This window comes from Coregonus clupeaformis, chromosome 29 (genome assembly GCF_020615455.1).
Source record: "Coregonus clupeaformis isolate EN_2021a chromosome 29, ASM2061545v1, whole genome shotgun sequence".
NCBI classification, from domain to species: Eukaryota; Metazoa; Chordata; class Actinopteri; order Salmoniformes; family Salmonidae; genus Coregonus; species Coregonus clupeaformis.
Genome location: NC_059220.1, coordinates 19,937,554 through 19,961,272, shown reverse-complemented (window position 1 = coordinate 19,961,272; position 23,719 = coordinate 19,937,554). Strand labels below are relative to the sequence as shown.

Genomic DNA, 23,719 nt, shown 5'->3' with positions numbered 1-23,719 from the left:
GAAGAGGTACGCAAGCTCTCGTTTGCTGAATGTTAAATAAAGCAGCCAATAGAAATCACAGGTAGTTTGAAAGAAGAGCGAACGTGCGATGGCAGTAGGCTATAGCAGTTATTACTATTCAATCTTCGTGAAGATATATATAGCCTCCCTACTGTTATTTTATTTTACTTCTGCTCTTTTTTTCTCAACACTTTTTTTTTGTTGTTGTTTTATTTTACTTTTTTATTAAGAAATAAATCCATTGTTGGTTAAGGGCTGTAAGTAAGCAATTCACAGTAATGTCTACACCTGTTGTATTCGGCGCATGTGGCAAATAACATTTGATTTGATTTGAAAGCCTTCTGCATCTAATTCTAGTCCTATACTATTCAAGGATGTCATTAGAAGATAAGGACAACAAAACGTATTTCATTTAGGCCTGATTGTTGGAAGCGAGGAAGGAATTAAGCAACAATAGAGAGCGAAATAGCCTACTAGGCTTATAACATTAGGGGAAATATTATGAAAGGTAGCCTATATATGTCAGCCTACTAATTATACAAATAGGCCCTATTATATTTCAAAAATAAAATCACATTCGCTAGCCTATGCTTGGCCACATGTGCTGCACCAGAATCCCATGTTCTCTTCTGCTTTATCATGGTTTATCATACAGTATAATACAATAAAGTACAGTAATACAGTTCACACTCAAAAAGATTAGTCTGCTGGAGCTAGTTTCATTTATTTACCCAAGAGAGCATATAGCTAGCTACATCTATGGGCTTTTATGTTTTTCTGTCGTCCTCAATGTTCAGTAGCCTATAGCATATATGTATTGGATAACGGCACAATCATTTGGGCTTTTTTGGGCTTGGGCTCATTAAATGTCTTTAATGTAGGGCTCATAAAATGTCTTTAATGTATGGCTCATCAGGCTCAGGTAGCATCAGGCTTGAATTTTCGATCAAAGTTCTAATCAAATCCAGACATAGGTCTATTTCTATGCTTTCTAATGCTTTTGAATGACACTTCCGGTTTTGGCGGGAAATACCGGGTTACCCTTTTAAAGAATATTTGATTTGAGCATGATCATTCTTGATCGTTCTGGTCTAGACTCACCAGTGCTTGATTTAATGGTCTCTGTCCCCACAGTTTGTCCTTGAAGGTGATACTGGTTCAGTCTGGATCCATCTGATGCTACCTCCACTGACGCTGATGCGTTTCGGGTCCAAATGTACGTCACTTCGGCCATTGTGTAGGCATCTGCAGATAATAAAGGACAATACTGTTCACACTACATAACAAGGTACATATAGTGATTATGCGGGCCTCTAAAGAAGGAGAGGTGAATAGAAAACATGAATCAAATAACTATACATCTAGGCTTTCAACCATGTCATTATGCACGGGCATGTGTACAGCACAACATGCGGTATATTTACTATCTGATGATGTTCAAGCATTTATATTAATCAATATCTGTTAGTGTGAAGTGAGACAATTACATTTCACATAGAAAGGAGGGAAATTCAATCACATCGAAATGCAAAACAGCCAATATTATCTGATAGAAGATTGATAGAACTTGGCAGATACGTCTTTGTAGAGAGGCACATGAAATTGCTGTTTATGAAAAGCCAGATTTAATGAAGCGTTCCCTTAATCCTGGCAAAGCGAAGGTCTGGACCACATTTTCAGCCGTTTCAAAAGGTCAGACTTTTCTTGCCCTTTTCTTGTACAGCAACAACCCGATCTAGCTTTTTATAGTGGAACTTGACTCGTGAATCAAATCAAATCCAATTGTATTTGTCACATGCGCCGAACACAACAGGTGTAGATCTTACAGTGAAATGCTTACTTACAGCCCTTAACAAACAATGCAGTTTTAAGAAAAATAAGAGTTAAGAAAAATATTTACTAAATAAGTAAAAAATTAAAGAGCAACAATAAAATAACAATAACGAGGCTATATACAGGGGGTACCGGTACCGAGTCAATGTGCAGGGGTACAGGTATAGTCGAGGTGATTGAGGTAATATGTACATGTAGGTAGGGGTAAAGTGACTATGTATACATAATAGATAATAAACAGCGAGTAGCAGCAGCGTAAAAAAAAGGGGGGGGGGGTTCAATGCAAATAGTCTGGGTAGCCATTTGATTAGCTGTTCAGCAGTCTTATGACTTGGGGGTAGAAGCTGTTAAGAAGCCTTTTGGACCTAGACTTGGCGCACCGGTACCGCTTGCCGTGCGGTAGCAGAGAGAACAGTCTATGACTAGGGTGGCTGGAGTCTTTGACAATTTTTAGGGCCTTCCTCTGACACCGCCTGGTGTAGAAGTCCTGGATGGCAGGAAGCTTGGCCCCAGTGATGTACTGGGCCGTACGCACTACCCTCTGTAGTGCCTTGAGGTCGGAGGCCGAGCAGTTGCCATACCAGGCAGTGATGCAACCTGTCAGGATGCTCTTGATGGTGCAGCTGTATAATTTTTTGAGGATCTGAGGACCCATGCCAAATCTTTTCAGTCTCCTGAGGGGGAATAGGCTTTGTCATGCCCTCTTCACGACTGTCTTGTTGTGTTTGGACCGTGATAGTTTGTTGGTGATGTGGACACCAAGGAACTTGAAGCTCTCAACCTGCTCCACTACAGCCCCGTCGATGAGAATGGGGGCGTGCTCGGTCCTCTTCTTTTTCATGTAGTCCACAATCATCTCCTTTGTCTTGATCACGTTGAGGGAGAGGTTGTTGTCCTGGCACCACATGGCCAGGTCTCTGACCTCCTCCCTATAGGCTGTCTCATCGTTGTCTGTGATCAGGCCTACCATTGTTGTGTCGTCGGCAAACTTAATGATGGTGTTGGAGTCGTGCCTGGCCATGCAGTCATGGGTGAACAGGGAGTACAGGAGGGGACTGAACATGCACCCCTGAGGGGCCCCCGCGTTGAGGATCAGCGTGGCAGATGTGTTGTTACCTACCCTTACCACCTGGGGGCAGCCCGTCAGGAAGTCTAGGATCCAGTTGCAGAGGGAGGTGTTTAGTCCCAGGGTCCTTAGCTTAGTGATGAGCTTTGAGGGCACTATGGTGTTGAACGCTGAGCTGTAGTCAATGAATAGCATTCATTGCAATAGATATTACATCATCTGTGGATCTGTTGGGGCGGTATGCAAATTGGAGTGGGTCTAGGGTTTCTGGGATAATGGTGTTGATGTGAGCCATGACCAGCCTTTCAAAGCACTTCATGGCTACAGACGTGAGTGCTACGTGTTGGTAGTCATTTAGGCAGGTTACCTTAGTGTTCTTGGGCACAGGGACTATGGTGGTCTGCTTGAAACATGTTGGTATTACAGACTCAGAATGAATCCGATTAACCTGCCAAAACTAGATGTTTCAGTCTCACAGGCAACCAGCTAAACATAGCTACAAGAAGAAAAAACTTTCTGCCACTAGCTCAATCAGTTCTTTGCAAAGTAAAATAAAAGCAAGAATGAGGAGATAAGCTTACAGCTGCCAAACTTCAGTGGACAGGAGTGGGAATCCATAGGGAAATCTTCGAGGTGCATGGGACATTCTGCCTGGACTGTTAACCTGAGTAAATACAAAGACACAGACACAATAGTTCACATCACACCAGAACCTCACAACTATTCTCACAGTGTTGTTGTTTTGTTGTGCAACCTTGTTTCCTTTGAATGGCCTCATCTCTCCTTGCTTTCAGGCCATGTTGAGACCATGTATTGTACACATGGTTTTCATAGAGTGACTCTGCCTGCCTGTACAAAAGCAAGTAGATCTCGATGCTGGCATGGGCTGCTGCACTGACATCACCTTGTCTGAGATCTGAGGACAGCTCTGTTAGCTCTCTAATGAAACTAGGGCTACCTCATAGTGTACAGCAGTGTTCCATCCTCCATGATCCGGAGTAGTTTGTTGGGCATGGTCATGTTGTGAGCCACGGATTTCTTCCCGTTGTGGAAGAAAGTGTCGGGCGTCCAGATCTTACTGGCCATCAGGTTGTTCAGCCGCAGGATGTTCATGGGCCCGTTGAACTTCAGCCGCTCGTCAATCCAGCTCTGACGGAAGAACACGTCCACAGTGTACTCCTGACACAGAGAAGATGACAAAAGACTGTAGCACACGTTGGGGTTTTGGTAATGTTCCCCCCTTCCATCACAATTCTCACAATATGTAATGAAGAGACTGCAATGGCAGAGGGTGTTATTAAAAGATCTTAGATTTAAACTTTAAGCTGCATTGTAACATGTGTTTTTAATAATTAGAATGAAATCCACTTTTATCACCTGCTCAGTCAAATTAAAGAGTTTTATAGCCTAAAGATTTATAGTCAAATAGTAATAATGATTCGTTTTGTCTAACACTGTGACATTGACTCAATGCCACAAGAGACAAGTGGAGGGATCACAATACAGAGACAGAGAAATATATAAGTAATATATTTACAGACACAAAGTACAGGGACAAGCAGGGATGCTGTCAAAGAAAGAGACAGAGAGAGATAGAGAGAGAGAGAGAGAGAGAGAGAGAGAGAGAGAGAGAGAGAGAGAGAGAGAGAGAGAGAGAGAGAGATATGCCACTATCAGAGAAACACTATCAAAGCAGACCAATGGCCCAAGAGTGAAATTTTCCACCTTGAGTTAAAAAGAGCCTCTGAATGAATTATACATGTGCCATTTCTTCTTCTTTTTTAAGGCACTGGCTCGATGGCGACCATTTCCCCTCTTCTTTATGGTTTAAATATTTGAGAGCAGGCTGAAATGGAGGGCTGAGAGTGTGATGAAGGAGGGGACTGAGAAAAGCTTTTAAAGCCCAGCAGGTACGAGCCTGGAGCTTGGAGAACAAGGCCAAAGGAAAGGGTGAGACTGAGAGAAAGAAAACATAAAAGAATGAGGGACAGATACACAGAGAGAGTGAAGACTGAAAATGATAAGTCTGGTGGTAGTGTGTGCGTCTGTCTATCTGTGTGTGTGTGTGCGTGTGTGCATGCGTGCGAGTGTGTGTGTGTGTGGTGTGCGTGATGGGGAGTCTAGCAGGATGCTACCTAAGAAAAAAACTGTTACATAATTTCCCCATTATAGTGCCCCTGAGTTTCCAACGGCAACAAAGGGACGCAATAGTGATGCTACCCCAAAATCACATGAAATGTTGATGGACCAACCTCAATTTAAAGGGTCAGTCCCTGTCCTACTTAAAATGTATGTGAAATATATTACATACATCAATGTATACAGTATACAGTATATTGTTAAACATAAGCTTATATCAAAATAATGAAATAAATAATGAAATAATGTATCTTCATAAATAAAACAAGCTGAATATATTTTATTAAGGGCCGTGTCACAGTAGTTCATACGTATAATACCTAGTATAACACTTACCATGTCTGTGTCTGACACTGGACCGAAACTTGTGACATAAATATCAGTCTTCACCTCCGTCACCCGATCTGTAAAATATACACACAAAAAAAACGATAAAAAAATGTTTTTAAAATGATCTTGTTTGAGATAATATTTTTTCTACTATAATTGCAACAACCCTTTTGAATACTTCATTCATGTTTCATATGTATCTTTGTAGGTCTATCTGCTCATATGTCAACAAGGCATCCACTTGCAAATCCCATGTTAAAACATGTTTCTGAGAACTGTGACATACATCTGGAAAGAGATGTGGTTGAGATCAATCCAGTCTATGAAAGCCATGATTTCATATTAATGTTAGATGACTGCTGTCATGGCAACACTTTGTCCACGGTGCCACATTTACAGTACATTCGCTCAACGCTCATCCTCTTTCCTCAGACTCCCCCATAGATGGTGTGAAGGGAACACACACTCCTGTTAAGTCTGAGTGGGAAATCACACTCCCTCTCCTCACTGCCCTTCAGACACTTTAGGGGCATCTCAATTGGCTAAAGTGGCCTCCTTTCCTGGTCTCCAACTCTCCATGCACTAGGAATGAATCTGACCTAAGTAGGCCTACAGTAAAAGCAATGGTGGATGTCTTCCAGGTGGGAGCTACAGTGAGGGAAAAAAGTATTTGATCCCCTGCTGATTTTGTACGTTTGCCCACTGACAAAGAAATGATTAGTCTATAATTGTAATGGTAGGTTTATGTGAACAGTGAGAGACAGAATAACAACAAAAAAATCCAGAAAAACGCATGTCAAAAATTTTATAAATTGATTTGCATTTTAATGAGGGAAATAAGTATTTGACCCCTCTGCAAAACATGACTTAGTACTTGGTGGCAAAAACCTTGTTGGCAATCACAGAGGTCAGACGTTTCTTGTAGTTGGCCACCAGGTTTGCACACATCTCAGGAGGGATTTTGTTCCACTCCTCTTTGCAGATCTTCTCAAAGTCTCCTGTCTCTCACTGTTCAAATAAACCTACCATTAAAATTATAGACTGATCATGTCTTTGTCAGTGGGCAAACGTACAAAATCAGCAGGGGATCAAATACTTTTTCCCTCACTGTACATATTGATGGTGGGTAGGGTGATTTAATGTACTCCCATATAATCTAAAAGCAATATCCCAGAAAGGGCACACACCGGCCGACATATGATACCTAGCGAAAAGCACAATTTAAATCTATTACTAACATATCATCAATAGACACTTATATAAACGCAAGTGTGCATGAAAACTCAGGCCATCACACACATACACAAACACAGCCACACTCATATTACACTCTCAAAGAATATGGAGAAGGAACAGCAAACAACTGCCAAAAGCAAAAGGGTTCAGGCAGCACCCCAGTGTCGAGTTGCACTGAGTACATGTGGAGTAAAGGTGCTACTCATCCACACTATTACTGAGCCTGACAGCCATTCTATTTAGTATAGCCACCTCAACATTCCAGTCTCATATTGCCATTCTCTATGAAGAACATGGACTGTTACTCCTAATAAAGCTGAACAATGTATGTCATCAACCACTAGCTAACTAGTTGGAGATGGGAATTACTTGTGGCTATGCAACTTTTGAGTGTTAGTAAATCCATTTCAAATCAAGCTTTCTTTAGGGCCCTATTCAATCCAAACCAAAATCAATAGGTTTCTGCAGTGAGGGAAAAAAAACTATACCAGGATGCTGTTTGGATTACACAGTATTATCCAATTAAATCATGTTTCAGTTTACACTTGCGTATGTGTGGACAGGGTACAACATCAGTTGAGCCATAGGTTACCTCAACCAAGGTCTACATTGAATAGTGCAACAACACTTTTTGTTTAGTGTTTTGAACTCCATTATCACTTCATTTTTTAAATTCTTTGTCATCTCAATGCCCCAGAATTAATGCCTGTTTTTTTGTCTGCTATGACATCATTTGCTGAGCTTGTTAAATGTCTTCTTATCTAAGAATTGAGGTCAAGAGTAAAAAACAAACAAACAGAAGCTACTTATTTCGAATTACACTGAATTGTCTACAACTGCCAGCCATGATTTAAGATCACAACTCCTAAACTGGGAGCTATTATGTGATTCTAAAAACTCTCAGTGAAAAAAAAATACAATTTCCCATTAATAAAACAGCCATTTCCCAGCACACATCTGGTGCATCTGTTTTCAATCGGATTCCCATCAGACCAAAGAACTCTACTGCCTGACTCTAATGCTTCTGTTGTCTTTAAATAATATCTACAACTAGATAAACATCAACATAAATCATAGCACCTCGTGGGCTATTTCTAGGATCCATGAAAAGCTAAAACAGCATTAAGTTAAATCCTCATTAAACGAGTCAAGGAAGCATATTCAGCCACACTAACGCATTCAGTGTAGGCTGTACAGGGATCAGTGAGAGGCTAAAGTATAACAATGATCGGTCATCTTTAATGGACCAGATATTATAAATCACACCACTCACACCTAGGGCTATACTTCGGCTGGCGCTACGGCGGCGCAAGTGCCAAACGCACGTTAGTTTGCAATTTCAGCATGTAAAAACTGGCATTCTCCATCCCATGCGCCAGGTTCAGCAATTTACCTGTCTAATATAATAATAATATAATATGCCATTCAGCAGACGCTTTTATCCAAAGCGACTTACAGTCATGCGTGCATACATTTTTGTGTATGGGTGGTCCCGGGGATCGAACCCACTACCTTGGCGTTGCAAGCGCCGTGCTCTACCAGCTGAGCTACAGAGGACCACTTGCACTGAGGTGGGAGGGGTGGAAATATTTTAGGTGTGTCCTTGAAAACAAGTGCAAAATTGACAATTTCATGCAGTGCATATAGGGAGATTTAAGACCAACGAAAAGCAGGTCTTAGCGGTAATAAGAGAGGAGATGTGCTTTTTGTGCTGGTAATAATAAACATACAAAATCAGTTTTTTTCCCCAATTTAGTTTAATTTGACTAAAATACCAAGCATATAATCTCCCCTTCCCTCAATGAAGGTTGTTTTTTTTGTCCTGCCCAATGCGTTCGCCAAGTAGCCAAGCCTATCAATCAAGGGCACAAATTTGGTCTTAGAAGTGGGGGGGACATTATTTTTTAAACACTCCACAGCCTACCTGACCGCTCGGAGGTGTCTGCATGGTCCTAAAGCACACCATTGCCTCGTTTTGTATCACATTCCAATTATAAAACTGGGGGGCAAAAATTATATTTCAGAATGTGGGGGGGACATGTCCCTGCTATCAATAAAGGATTTGGCTTGTGAGACTGCTTTGAAATAAATATTAATCACCAAAGCTTCATTAAAAGATCAAGTTTGGGATCAGCAAGACAGTGAGCCGACATCCCCTTTTTATCTATGTATTGTGTAGGCCTACAATATTTTAGCCAGCTCCCGTTTTGGACATACATAAAAACCTCTCCATGTAGGGCCTCCTGTAGCTCAGTTGGTAGAGCATGGCGCTTGCAACGCCAGGGCTGTGGGTTCGATTCCCACGGGGGGCCAGTATGAAAAATGTATGCACTCACTAACTGTAAGTCGCTCTGGATAAGAGCGTCTGCTAAATGACTAAAATGTAAATGTAAAATGTAGGCTACATATACCCATCATGAAATGATGCTGGTGACCCTTGTATTTAGGACTTATTTTCCCGTAACAATTGCTTGTTTTCTGTTTAATATTATTAAAAACCAAGCCCTTCATAAGCTACCTTACCCTTGAACTACTGTATGGGCTATAAGGAACGCTGTTTCAACAGCAATCCGTTGTCTTTTTTATCCTGACGATTCAATGATACCATGCTTCTGACCCCAATAGTTTTTGAACTATTGTTTTTGTTTTTTGTTGTTGTTGTTTTTAAACAGATATCTTGTTTTTCATTTAATTTCATTAAAAAACAAACTTATTTGAATGATTCATTGTCCTGGTTTTATGGTGAACATCCAGCTCGCATGCTTTAGGAGCAGTCTGCTATTTATGAAGAAGTGTGAATGCAATCTGTAAGATGGTTCCATTATGTTTATAAAACATTATATTTGGGAGCAGTATAACAGTAGTCATTCTCTTTATATTGGATGTGTGTAAATGCCTCCATTGTCTGCGCTGTCTTAATATGATATGCCCACGGGGCGCAGTTATGGTGCCTGTAACTATATTTAGACCAGTGATTTATATATATACACTAGATGACTAATGTTACTGTCCCCACCACAACAACAAAAATACTTAAATACATGTAATTTTGTCCTTGAAACGTTTAAATTCCATTAATTCCTATAGAGTACCACAGTCATAATACCCATAAAACCTTGCGGTCAAACACCATTCATTTTTCCCATATGGGATTTTAGAAACACTTAAAACAAGGGCTGTGTTTCGTGTAGGCTTACCCTGGTGTGACGTTTTCATAACTGTGTAAATCTCTCTAGGACAAGGTTACTTTTATTAATATATTTGCCTGTATTTACCCCCCAAAAATGTAATGCTAATTAGCTGCTAATGTGACTATCATAAAGAACTACAAATGCCATGATCTGGTCAAGACAGCCGAATCGAGGCAAAGGTAAGAACCTCTGGATTAACTCTCTAATGTTAGCTCAATTTAGTCATGAATAAATTGGCTACATTTCTTTAAAATGTAAAATGTTGTGAACTGTCTTGTGCAAGTTTTAAATTGACACAATACCTGTTAGCAAAGGTGTCAGCTAGCGATGACGTGCATGAGTTTGCAGGGATTTGTACACTGTAATCCCAAACAGTTGTACTAGCTCATAAGTAATAAGGTCATAACAGTCAAATGTCGTTATGCAGTTGACCAAACTATAAAGTGTTGAGCTCTGTTGAGATTTATGCCACTTTAATTGAAGAGGGCTCAATATTTTATAGGTAATTTGTGTGGAACGCTCAAAAAAGTTTAGGTAGTGTCATGACGTTATCGACGTCATGACGTTCTGGTGGGTGGGTCATCTCTCCCTCAGGAAAGCTGAGTCAGCCATCTTGAATTTGCCTTGATGCGGGGATGTGGAACACAGTTTAATTTGTTTTAATTTGTTTGCAATGCGCACTTTTATGCTGCCCGCTTGAAACCACCACCACCTCCGTTTTTATCATTAGTCTTATTGCCTTCGTTTTCTTAAGCGCCATCTTATCATCACCTCTGATTTGGTAAGTAACTCTAATGTTGTTGTTTTTTCAAATTTAATTTCGATAGTCTTAAATGTGGAACTGGGAATACATTTGTACAATGTGCACAGTGAATATTTGTTGTAAATAGTTTAAAAATCCAAGTAATTGTAACTTTAGAAGTTGTTAAATATGTGACAAATACGTTACGTTACTTCATCTTACAACGGTGTAACGTTATCAGCAGGTCTCCTGGATGAACTACATTTCCCATAATGAATGTTTGCCGGGACATTGACGGTGGAGGAAGGTCCATGAGTTTTCGCTGTTCGCGGTAATGCAAGTGCGTACTGTGAGTATACTTATTTCAATAAGTGTCTGCCTTACACAGTAAATATTATACGTTATCGAGCTGTGTGTACGTGTGTGCTAGCGTGAAACGAACAATGCTAAACAACATAATGTGAGTGTGTTATCATGATGCTAACCAGGCCTGTGTTTGTATTTCTTCCTAGGCTCAAGTGTGTGGTTGTGAGATCATCTCGAAATCCTTTTAACAGTTCAGGTAGGATGTATTATGAAATAGTGTTACTAATGTAATACATTGCTAAAACCAAGTATAGAGTGTATTTGTTATAATTCATTGGTATTAGATTTAAAAGGTGATCGAATAGCTCCTGATTTGTAATGTCATTAATGCATTTCTTTTTGAAGCAATGTTTAAAAATGTTTTACAAGTGAATAGGTTGGTTTACTTTTAAGTTTAAATTTCCCACGTATCTCGTTAAAGTTTTGACCAATGAGCTAACTTGTTAAGTTGTGGCCAATGGGAGAGTGGACTGGTTGCCGGGAAAGAAAAGGGAGGGAAAAGTTGAAAGAAGGGAGAGGAGAGACATTAGTGGGGTTGGTGAAGGAAAAACGACCAAAGGAAACGATAAAGAGAGAACAAAACCATACCTACAGAGTTTTTTTAAGGGAAATCCTGATTTTATTTCTATAAGAGAGTGTTTATTATTTAGTTAAGAAAGACCAAGTGGAGACTGAAGCTGCCGTCGAATTGTGGAGACATTCGACATCCTAGAGGTTAGCCTAGCATCGTGCAAGACTTGGAGAGAATTGCTTGTGACGATCAGTTCGGGTTTCCAACGGATGTCTGTTGCTGCTACCGAGTACTGGCTGCATTGATAGCTGTGGATCTTGTGAGGACACCTGCACGGAACTACTATATTTTGCTGAGGCATTATCTACAAGTAGTGAGTAACTACAAATGTGGGGTGGACTTCGGGACTTTATGTATGTCGTAATTTTTTTTATGAGCTCCAACGCGCGCCCAGGGTTTAATAAGCAAGCTTGCAAATAATTTGGACATGGGGTTGTGGAAAAATCATTGGGGTTTATAATTTGTATTTCTTTTGATGTGATACATTGAACATTTGATTAATATAGATCTTGAACCTTATGTCTGTTGTATTGGTGGAGTCATTTACTGTTTCAGTTTCATTTAATGCATGGGAAAGCATATCCTTATAACAATAACCAAGTCTATAATCATTCTATCTGAAGTTAATACCCTATTTGTCATTCACCCTAGCAAGTTTACAATAGGGATTCTTATTGGAGATGTCCTTCTCACCTAATATCCCATGCTGTTCAGATATTCTAAATAAGGTAATATCGTGAGAGTCAAATTCGAGCCTGGTGAGAGGATTACACTAATAATTGGTTTTATTTTGTGTTTCCACAGTCATTCTTTTGCTATTTCTCTAAATGTTTTTATCTCAACTGTGGGGTCAACAGTTGATCACTTGAACCCTTTATTAATACTTTGTTAAATACAAAGAACAACAACAGAAATAGCAGATCTATAAGCACACAACTTTGATGCTTTGCTTGTTAATAACTAACTTGCTTATCTTTTAACATTTTCATTTTTACTATAATTAGTGTACAATGAATGTTTTTGATATTTGTGTAATTGTTATTGTAATGGATATTTTTTGTCCATGTAGGAACAACGTGATGTAAATATGAGACGGGCCCTCGTCCTTCGTGCACTTCCTGTGTACCTGCGTGAAGATGCCTCCAAGTTTTTCAGGACCTGTAATGTAAGTGTACTGGCCTCACTATCAATCCCTTTGCTTAGCTATTCAGTCAGCTTAAACATGACATCACTCAAAGAACTCTAGGAGAACCAGAGGGGCATTCCAGAAAGCAGGTTATGTGAAAACCATCAGTATAGCCAATTGTATTTTTTCCAACAACGTAATTTCAAAGTCCGTGTTTCTAGTTTGTCGCCGCATTGAGTATGAGATAAAATGTTTTTATATTTCATTTTCAGGCGATTTAAATAAAACAAAATAGCCTAATATAAAACATTGAACAACATTCAACCACTTCCTTAAAGGCTAATATAAAATAAAGTGATGTTAAATTCAAAATGAAAAGACGACTGCATCTGAAACTCTGTCAGTGATTTATATAACAGCCGCAGCCAGAAAATGTCTGCTTCCTGTTTTCTCCCGTTGCCATGGAGCTCCATTGATGATGGCTTTTTACTAGTCGTCAGGCACAAGCTCAACTCCGAGTTAACGTACTCTGAGTCAACTTACCTAACTCAGATCAGCTGTTCTGTAACTGAAAACTCAGTTTCACTTCACAGGGTAAGTCAACTCTGAGTTCAGGGTTAGGCTCAGTTTGTTGAACCTCCTTTCTGGAATAGCCCCCAGGACCTGTTTATGAAGTTTCCTTGAGTTGTTATTCTGCAAACTGACATGTAGAAATTACATAAATGAAAAGGTAAGTATAAAGAATTCCACTAAACAAAAAGTATGCTTACAGGTAGGTGTGAAACTAACATAAAATAATAAGCATGTGTAAAGAAAATAGTTTAAACATGTAGCTTAGTTGCAGTCTAAGTGCAAAGTGACCGTAATGTCTAGACATCATTAGCATGATTTGTATCCTTGAGGGGCTGAACTCATTTTTGTATTATTTGTGTTTTATAGTCAGCAGATGGTCCAGACCTCACTGACACTCCGGTGGCTCTCCTGACAGTTGTCACTGATGATACTACTGATGCGGCCCTCTTCAGCCCTGAGAGCATCTGTATTGTCGTGGAAGATGAAATACTTGTGAGTGGTCCCACACACCTGGCTGACTCATTTCTCCTGCTCTTTGGGTATGTCTATGCACTAGACCTACAGTACCCAAAGAATCTTGAGCTTACATTCACATTTATCCAAAAAGTTGTGATGTGTCTTGAGGACAACAAACCACTGAAAGAGCGTCTACTGACACTGAAGAATGATTTGTTCAATGAGTGAATCACTCAGAATGGACTATTTGTTGAGCTGAGTATTGAGGATGTTTGTTTTTTTCCCCTCTTTACAAATGTAATAATTTGCCTCTTCTACCTCATGTTTAATATGTTACACTGTTTGCCTCTTCTACCTCAGATTTAATACATTGATTGTTAATAGATAAATATCACAACATTGAAGTATTGCCAAGCCCAAGTTTTTGTACTGTACTTGTGGGAAACGACTGTTGAATTCATGCACTATACATGTTTAATGTTGTGTGACCTAATGCTTACCTTGATGTTGCCAGTTGAAGTACGGCACAGTAGAAACCAGTACTTTTATTTGAATGTTTTATTTTAAAAAAGTGAGTTGCAGCCTTCAAGGTACAGTAAGTGCCAAAACGTTTTAAATGGCTCCACATTCTAATAGTTGTCATTGCTGTTGAGGATGGATTATAATTAGAATCTTATTGAATTTTTATCATGAAGCTTTTGTGAGTTTTTATCATAATGTTTACTGAATAATGTGATATGGAGACCCAAAATACTGAATCTACCCTCTGTAGCAATGACCACTATCAGAATATGGAACTATTAACACTTAATGTACTTTAAAACACATTTTGTTTTTATGGAGTCATTTCCTTTTTTGTTTTAATTTATGACAAGCACTTTGTTTTGACTGAGCTCCTTTTGATTCGTGCCTTTTTAAAAGCACATTGTGTTGAATAAAAAAAAAAGTTAAATTGTCACTGTGGTGTCACTTTCATGTTTTCTAACATTATTCGCTGATTATAATTGTGTAATGGACCGACATCAGTATTTCAGTTTAGAATTAATTTTGATTGCATGTCCCACATTATGAGTTGAAGAATATTGAAAATTGAGTGTATTTCACACATTATATGAGTTGAAGAATATTTAATATTTTGAGTGTATTTCCCACATTTATGAGTTGAAGAATATTGAAAATGTTGAGTATATTTCCCACATTATATGAGTTGAAAAATATTGAAAGTTTTGAGTGAATTACTCCCTAATTATAAGTTGAGGAATATCAATATTTATAAGATAACATTGAGATAATTTAAGGCAACTGTAAATGTAATTTTTATTTTATGTAAACTTAAAACATTTAAAAACATCACTAAAATATTTTTGTGTAATCTGTTACAAAATAATTTTTGAGTTATGTGAACTTATTAGGGTTTACAGTGTAGTCTTGCATGATGTCTATTTTGATGCTAATTAGCATTTTCGAATCTGAGAGTAAATAGAGCCGAATATATTGATAAATCTCCCCTTGTCCGAGAGAGATTTACATGGTTATCAAAACGTCATGCCAGGGTAAGCCTACACGAAACACAGCCTTATTTTAAGTGTTTCTAAAATCACCTACGGGGAAAATGAATGCTGGAAAAACGATTGGAACCATTTCCCTGTTTGACCGCTAGATTTTATGGGTATTATGACAACTCTACTGTGGGGCTTTATGGAGGACTGCTCCTACTGGGGAGCGCTAATATGGCCGACCGGTGGCTTCAAAGCCTCTCAATGGCCAATACATAACATCAGCAATCCAGGGTTTATATACAACCTTAATTTAGACATAGCCTATTTAAAACAAGTTGTGGTTTCGTTTGATTAGAATTTGATTAGAATTATTCACTCGCTTTTTAAGACTTATCAATAGTGAATTTAATCTTGCTTATTGACAACGTTTGGCATGTCCATGGCTCAGACATGGCAGACATAATGCAATTTACAGTAGGCCTATCCCCTATATCAGTGTCAATACTATGTTTAACAATATGTTTCCATATTGAAGCCATGCAATTAGGCTTCTTACAATGTGGACTGCAAAAATGTTCAACATATTTAGCAAATATGGGAGAGGCCTACATACATTTTGTTATTTTGTTTCTTTAGGCTATTTAACAAACTAGGTTATAACAGACTAACATTTGAATTGGAGTTGATGGCAACACAATACATAAAAGACTGTAAATACATAACTTGAAGCAACCACATATTTAGCCATAGAGCATGTTCTGATTGGCCAGTGAGGGATCAAGCATAGAAAACTTGTTTATTAATCAAAACCAAGCTCTTTCGCGCCACCGCCAGCTACTGCGCCAATAATTCTGGTGGTGAAAATAGCACAAACATTTTAAGGGAAATTACATCAAAACAAGGCCAGTTGTAAACTGCACATGACTAAAGGCTATCCCAAATGTTAATTTGTACCCTTCTGGATGGGAATATTCAGCAAAGCCTAGTGACAGTTGTCATCATGACAATCACATTTGGTTTTTTCTAACAGAACTCCCTTGTTGTGACTAAGATTATAGACTTATCTGCGTACACCTTGTCCTGTTTCTATACTGCTCATCAGAACTGTAACAAAGCGAACCTCACTTGGGAGCCATTGACGTATACACTGAGTGTACAAAACATTAGGAACATGTTCTTTCCATGTGAAAGCTATGATCCCTTATTGATGTCACCTTAAATCCACTTCAATCAGTGTAGATGAAGGGGAGGAGACAGGTTAAATAACGATTTTTAAGCCTTGAGACAATTGAGAAATGGATTGTGTATGTGTGCCATTCAGAGGGTGAATGGGCAAGACAAAATATTTAAGTGCCTTTGAACAGGTATGGTAGAAGGTGCCAGGTGCACAAGTTTGGATGTGCCAAGAACTGCAATGCTGCTGGGTTTTTCACGCTCAACAGTTTCCCATGTGTATCAAGAATGGTCGACCACTCAAGGACATCCAGCTGCAGGCCAGTGGTCGAAAACTGGTCATTGGTGAAAGACGACAAAGGAGGCTGATACGAGTTGTGCAGAGTAACAGACAGACTACAGTTAGTCAACTGACAGTCCAGTACAACATTGGTGCCCAAAGACCCATAAAAGAATGCACAACTCATCGAACCTTGACACAAATGGGGTATGGAAGCCAACGACCTTACAGAGTTCCACTTCTTTCAGCAAAAAACAAGAAACTGCGGTTGCAGTGGCATAAGGAACAAAAACATTGGAAAGAATTGGAAAAACATTGCTTTGTCTGATGAATCCTGTTTCCTGCTGTTTCACGCTGATGCGAGGACTAGGGTATGGAGAAAACCACATGAGTACATGCATCCATCATGTCACGTGTCAACATTGCAGGCTGGTGGTGGTAGTGTGATGGTATGGGGTGTGTTTTCATGGCACACATTGGGCCCCTTGACAAAAGTGGAGCAACGTTTGAATGCCACAGGATGTCTGAAAATCAATGTCAAGCAGGTGCATCCCTTAATGGCAGCAGTGTATCCATCTACAAATTGATTTTTTCAGCAGGATAATGCCCATGCCACAAGGCTAGGATTGTCCAGGAATGGTTCCACGAACATGACAGTGAATTCAGCTTATTGCAGTGGCCTGCCCAGTCAACAGATCTCAATCCAATTGAGCATCTGTGGGATGAGATGGAACGAGCTATTCGGAGTAGAGATCCACTACCAGCCAACTTGACACAACTGTGGGAAGCATTGGAGTCAACATGGGCCAGCATCCCTGTGGAATGCTTTTGAAACCTTGTAGAGTCCATGGCCTGACAAATTGAGGCTGTTCTGAGGGCTAAAGGGGGTGCAACTCAATAGTAGGAAGGTGTTCCTAATGTTTTGTACACTCAGTGTACCGATCTCTTTTGCCTTGTGAGTCAAGCACCCTTGGACTGTATGAGTCAGAGTCCACAATCATAATATTATGAACACACAGCTCAAACATCCTGGTGAGCCAGACACACCAAAACACACAGTGAAAAATGTACATTTTGATTGACAAGAAAAGCTGCAGTCTTTAAATGTGAGTGTCAACAGTTTTGAATACATGCATGGATACAAAACTTCAAAGTGATTGGGTCAGGCCTGAATAAAACAGCCTAATAGCTCTTATCTCTTCTGTTATACCAGATAATACTGTATGTCTGTGTTGTTGTCCTAGTGATAAGGGGGATGCAAATGCAAGCTCAGAAACTCATTCTGACATGCCAGATTTTTTTTTATATACAGTACCTGTCAAAAGTTTGGACACACCTACTCCTTCAAGGGTTTTTCTTTATTTTTACTATTTTCTACATTGTAGAATAATAGTGAAGACATCAAAACTATGAAATAACACATATGAAATCATGTAGTAACCAAAAAAGTGTTAAACAAATCAAAATATATTTTATATTTTAGATTCTTCAAAGTAGCCACCCTTTGCCTTGATGACAGCTTTGCACACTCTTGGCATTCTCTCAACCAGCTTCTCCTGGAATGCTTTTCCAACAGTCTTGAAGGAGTTCCCAAATATGCTGAGCACTTGTTGGCTGCTTTTCCTTCACTCTGCGGTCCACCTCATCCCAAACCATCTCAATTGGGTTGAGGTCAGGTGATTGTGGAGGCCAGGTCATCTGATGCAGCACTCCATCACTCTCCTTCTTGGTAAAATAGCCCTTACACAGCCTGGAGGTGAGTTGGGTCATTGTCCTGTTGAAAAACAAATGATAGTCCCACTAAACGCAAACCAGATGAGATGGCGTATCGCTGCAGAATGCTGTGGTAGCCATGCTGGTTAAGTGTGCCTTGAATTCTAAATAAATCACAGACAGTGTCACCAGCAGAGCACCCCCACACCATCACACCTCCTCCTCCATGCCTCGCGGTGGGAACCACACATGCAGAGATCATCCGCTCACCTACTCTGCGTCTCAAAAAGACACAGCGGTTGGAACCAAAAATCTCAAATTTGGACTCATCAGACCAAAGGACAGATTTCCACCGGTCTAATGTCCATTGCTCGTGTTTCTTGGCCCAAGCAAGTCTCTTCTTATTATTGGTGTCCTTTAGTAGTGGTTTCTTTGCAATTCAACCATGAAGGCCTGATTCACGCAGTCTCCACTGAACAGTTGATGTTGAGATGTGTCTGTTACTTGAACTCTGTGAAGCATTTATTTGGGCTGCAATCTGAGGTGCCGTTAACTCTAATGAACTTATCCTCTACAGCAGAGGTAACTCTGGGTCTTCCTTTCCTGTGGTGGTCCTCATGAGAGCCAGTTTCATCATAGCGCTTGATGGTTTTTGCGACTGCACTTTAAGAAACTTTCAAAGTACTTGACATTTCCCGGATTCACTGACCTTCATGTCTTAAAGTAATGATGGACTGTCGTTTCTCTTTGCTTATTTGATCTGTTCTTGCCATAATATGCACTTGGTCTTTTACCAAATAGGGCTATCTTCTGTATACCACCCATACCTTGTCACAACACAACTGATTGGCTCAAACGCATTAAGAAGGAAATAAATTCCACAAATTAACTTTTAACAAGGCACACCTGTTAATTGAAATGCATTCCAGGTGACTACCTCATGAAGCTGGTTGAGAGAATGCCACGAGTGTGCAAAGCTGTCATCAAGGCAAAGGGTGACTACTTTGAAGAATCGAAAATATAAAATATATTTTGATTTGTTTAACACTTTTTTGGTTACTACATGATTCCATATGTGTTATTTCATAGTTGTGATGTCTTCACTATTATTCTACAATGCAGAAAATAGTAAAAATAAAGAAAAACCCTGGAATGAGTAGGTGTGTCCAAACTTTTGACTGGTACTGTATATATAAACAAGCTTGACAAAAGAAAATGTTTAATCTCAAAGTAATGTAAAACTTTGAATAATATATCCTGGAGTGCTATTGGGTGGGCAGGGTTTTGTTCCAGCCCTGTTCGAACACACCTGATTCTTCTAATTAAGGTCACGCTGAGCAGATTATAAGCAGAATCAGGAGTGTAAGAGCAGGGTATGAGTAAAACCCTGCACACCCAGTAGCTCTCCAGGAAGAGGGTTGGCCATCCCTGTTGCAAAGTTGATTGAGATTTAAAAGCACTTTATGACATGTTAGCTGCTCACCTCCAAGTCCAGGTCGTAATCGGTTGTCATAGCCATCCAGAAGGCGGTCCAAAATCCGTGTGAACAGAGTGATGTTGTTTTTGAAGGCCTCTGAAGCATATGCAGACGATTCCACTATTGATCTAAGTAGTTGAAACATCAATGATTACAGTGGGGGAAAAAAGTATTTAGTCAGCCACCAATTGTGCAAGTTCTCCCACTTAAAAAGATGAGAGAGGCCTGTAATTTTCATAATAGGTACACGTCAACTATGACAGACAAATTGAGGAAATAAAATCCAGAAAATCACATTGTAGGATTTTTAATGAATTTATTTGCAAATTATGGTGGAAAATAAGTATTTGGTCACCTACAAACAAGCAAGATTTCTGGCTCTCACAGACATGTAACTTCTTCTTTAAGAGGCTCCTCTGTCCTCCACTCGTTACCTGTATTAATGGCACCTGTTTGAACTTGTTATCAGTATAAAAGACACCTGTCCACAACCTCAAACAGTCACACTCCAAACTCCACTATGGCCAAGACCAAAGAGATGTCAAAGGACACCAGAAACAAAATTGTAGACCTGCACCAGGCTGGGAAGACTGAAACTGCAATAGGTAAGCAGCTTGGTTTGAAGAAATCAACTGTGGGAGCAATTATTAGGAAATGGAAGACATACAAGACCACTGATAATCTCCCTCGATCTGGGGCTCCACGCAAGATCTCACCCCATGGGGTCTAAATGATCACAAGAACGGTGAGCAAAAATCCCAGAACCACACGGGGGGACCTAGTGAATGACCTGCAGAGAGCTGGGACCAAAGTAACAAAGCCTACCATCAGTAACACACTACGCCGTCAGGGACTCAAATCCTGCAGTGCCAGACGTGTCCCCCTGCTTAAGCCAGTACATGTCCAGGCCCGTCTGAAGTTTGCTAGAGTGCATTTGGATGATCCAGAAGAGGCTTGGGAGAATGTCATATGGTCAGATGAAACCAAAATAGAACTTTTTGGTAAAAACTCAACTCGTCGTGTTTGGAGGACAAAGAATGCTGAGTTGCATCCAAAGAACACCATACCTACTGTGAAGCATGGGGGTGGAAACATCATGCTTTGGGGCTGTTTTTCTGCAAAGGGATCAGGATGACTGATCCGTGTAAAGGAAAGAATGAATGGGGCCATGTATCGTGAGATTTTGAGTGAAAACCTCCTTCCATCAGCAAGGGCATTGAAGATGAAACGTGGCTGGGTCTTTCAGCATGACAATGATCCCAAACACACCGCCCGGGCAACGAAGGAGTGGCTTCGTAAGAAGCATTTCAAGGTCCTGGAGTGGCCTAGCCAGTCTCCAGATCTCAACCCCATAGAAAATCTTTGGAGGGAGTTGAAAGTCTGTGTTGCCCAGCGACAGCCCCAAAACATCACTGCTCTAGAGGAGATCTGCATGGAGGAATGGGCCAAAATACCAGCAACAGTGTGTGAAAACCTTGTGAAGACTTACAGAAAACGTTTGACCTGTGTCATTGCCAACAAAGGGTATATAACAAAGTATTGAGAAACTTTTGTTATTGACCAAATACTTATTTTCCACCATAATTTGCAAATAAATTCATTAAAAATCCTACAATGTGATTTTCTGGAGAAAAAAAATCTCCTTTTGTCTGTCATAGTTGACGTGTACCTATGATGAAAATTACAGATCTCTCTCATCTTTTTAAGTAGGAGAACTTGCACAATTGGTGGCTGACTAAACACTTTTTTTCCCCACTGTATGAGAGAGATGTGTGTGTTACTTAATTCATGTGGCTCAGTTGGTTTCTTTAGAAAGACAACCATCCTCACTCTCATTAGTTCATTATGGAATAGACCATTCTACCTCGCCAAAGAAAGTTCTAAGCATTTCCGAAGAGAAACTGGAAGATACCAAGGAATCGTGCTTCAATCAAGTTATCACTGAGTTTTTTCTACATTTAGATTCATACCAATGTTCCAACTCCCTGGAGCTGTGCGTAATCTCCACCCCTAGTCTCCGTTGCACGTCACCGCGCAACTGGTGTATCAGCTCTCCACACAAATTGTGCCATCGTGTTATCACGCTTTGTTGTGTGCAAAATATTATTTTCCCGTCAATAACAGCTATATTCCAAATCTAAGAACCATTTAGATCGGCGATAAGCTGTCGAGGCGATTTGGAACGCGCAGACAAATGTGTAACAGTGTTCTTTGTGCGCACAATCACTGTTTATTGTCTTTTCTACTGATTTTTGTTTTGTTTTTGATAATATAACGAAACTTACCTTGACTGCCACAGTACCATCATCGAGAAGAACACCGCTAGATAATGCGATAAGTCCCATCGCTCTCTCATTGCTGAAATCCAAACCTACAGAATGGGATGCCGAATTAAAGGCAATATTCAGAGACCCAAATTCCATTCACGAAGACATTCGATTCAAATGCTGAGCCGTGCCATTCATTCTGAATTATTGCCTTTTGTTAACAAATTTATGCAAACTATTTCTATAAACAGTTTGCTCTATCCAAAATCTAAAATAGTCGTGCGCTTTATAGCCTAAATGCATACTCACTTCAAATTTGATGGCAACATGCAAATAAAAATTAATTCGACCACTTCATAAAAAAACAATAGGCCTATACATTTTAAAATAACTTATTGAAGTTATTGAAAACTCCTTCATTATTATTTGCTGGAATGGGGAGCAACTAGATTTTTGGAAACGTTTTGGAAATCTCCAAACCTTCAAGGAAACTGTCGCTTTAGTCGCAGTAAAACAATAAGGCGGGTTGACAACTAGGCTACCTGACTAGCGCGAGGTATCTCCCTATGATTTTCTTCTGAGAACCCAGATGTAAAGTTGCACCCAAGAGCGCTGGGCATCAACTAAATTACACCACAACGATTTGGGAATACATCCGGAGTGGGTGTAAGGATGATAAGGGCGAGTTTGACTATATTTAAAACCCTGAAAAATCAAAAACACCGATTGTAGATACTGTCCACCCGTATACAAGTGCCGTGGTTCCCCGATATATTCGATATTGGCTCCAGCCTATAACCTGTAACCATGCACGCGCGCGCCCAACTCCGAGTGTCTCGAAAGTCTGAGGAAGACGAGCAAGACAGATATACTAGGTCCTATATATAGCTTCCACCCATTGGCCTCCAGTATAAATCCGAGATTTGATATCAAATGACATAGATGAGAGTTCTGGAAAAGCTCTTTCTCTGCAATCAAAAGCGCATCCCCACCGTGTAGAAACTAGAACTGGTTTTAAGTGAAGGAGCTGGAAAGATGCGAGGATGTTATGGGCGGCACTTTTGATGCGCTCACAGGCGGCGTCACTTAACTCAGAAATGTATACTGTATGTCCTATATGCAGTAGACCTATGCCCCGCCTGCGAATTCTGGCCTTGTCTTTTAGATTTGCCACACGTTGTTAGAGTGCAGTTTATTTTCAAGACGACATCATAGCCACCATGCAATAGCGATTAGATGTGTGCTCTCAGGTGGGATATATTTATTTATTATTGTTTAAACAAATGTCTGTTTAAATATAAATAGTGGAACAGTTGATACAATGACTGAAAAACATGGAGGAGGGGGACATTAGGCTACTCAGTTATGGATAAAAATAAATAGCTGGGGCTCAGCTAACTCTGAAGAGGAGTGTAGGCTCCTATGTAAAGGTCATAATGTCCATGTGACTGAGTAATAGTAATTGATGATATAACTAACTTATGATGATAGTCACTTCCTCTAAAATTCAAATGCAAATACCTTGACGCCTATGAGGGGTGGAACTCACAAAAATTCAAATGAAATGAGCAAGATTTTAATCAAACCACACACTGTAGTCCAGTCTATTGAATGAACAAATGCTCAGATTCAAATCAAACACATTTACATTTTACATTTTAGTCATTTAGCAGACCCTCTT

The 23,719-nt window shown here is 39.8% G+C and overlaps 1 protein-coding gene and 1 long non-coding RNA gene across 8 annotated transcripts in view; one reads left to right on the top strand and one right to left on the bottom strand.

Moving 5' to 3' along the window:
- The window catches only part of LOC121544798 (gamma-aminobutyric acid receptor subunit alpha-2), a 29,873-nt gene extending 6,757 nt beyond the window's left edge, over positions 1 to 23,116 (bottom strand). The window contains exons 1-7 of one of the 5 annotated variants that reach the window (XM_041854955.2): positions 23,031 to 23,116; positions 22,057 to 22,142; positions 19,778 to 19,899; positions 5,375 to 5,442; positions 3,858 to 4,078; positions 3,481 to 3,563; positions 1,102 to 1,245 (exon numbers count right to left, since the gene is read on the bottom strand). In XM_041854955.2, coding sequence (XP_041710889.2) covers positions 1,102 to 1,245; positions 3,481 to 3,563; positions 3,858 to 4,078; positions 5,375 to 5,442; positions 19,778 to 19,899; positions 22,057 to 22,127 — 709 coding nt within the window. In that variant the 5' untranslated portion in view covers positions 22,128 to 22,142; positions 23,031 to 23,116. Of the gene's footprint in view, positions 1 to 1,101; positions 1,246 to 3,480; positions 3,564 to 3,857; positions 4,079 to 5,374; positions 5,443 to 19,777; positions 19,900 to 22,056; positions 22,143 to 22,347 lie in introns of all 5 variants that reach the window. The other 4 variants (XM_041854952.2, XM_041854953.2, XM_041854954.2 and 1 more) reach the window with 4 other exon arrangements.
- Positions 10,866 to 14,587, top strand: LOC121544800. 3 transcript variants are annotated; one of them, XR_005996152.2, is made up of 4 exons: positions 10,866 to 10,886; positions 11,050 to 11,099; positions 12,544 to 12,639; positions 13,540 to 14,587. It is a non-coding gene; the product is annotated as an uncharacterized LOC121544800 (long non-coding RNA). The 3 variants fall into 3 exon arrangements; XR_006657608.1 differs by having other exon boundaries at positions 10,867 to 10,877; XR_006657609.1 differs by lacking the exons at positions 10,866 to 10,886; positions 11,050 to 11,099 and adding an exon at positions 11,746 to 11,787.
- Positions 23,117 to 23,719: the final 603 nt, after the last annotated feature.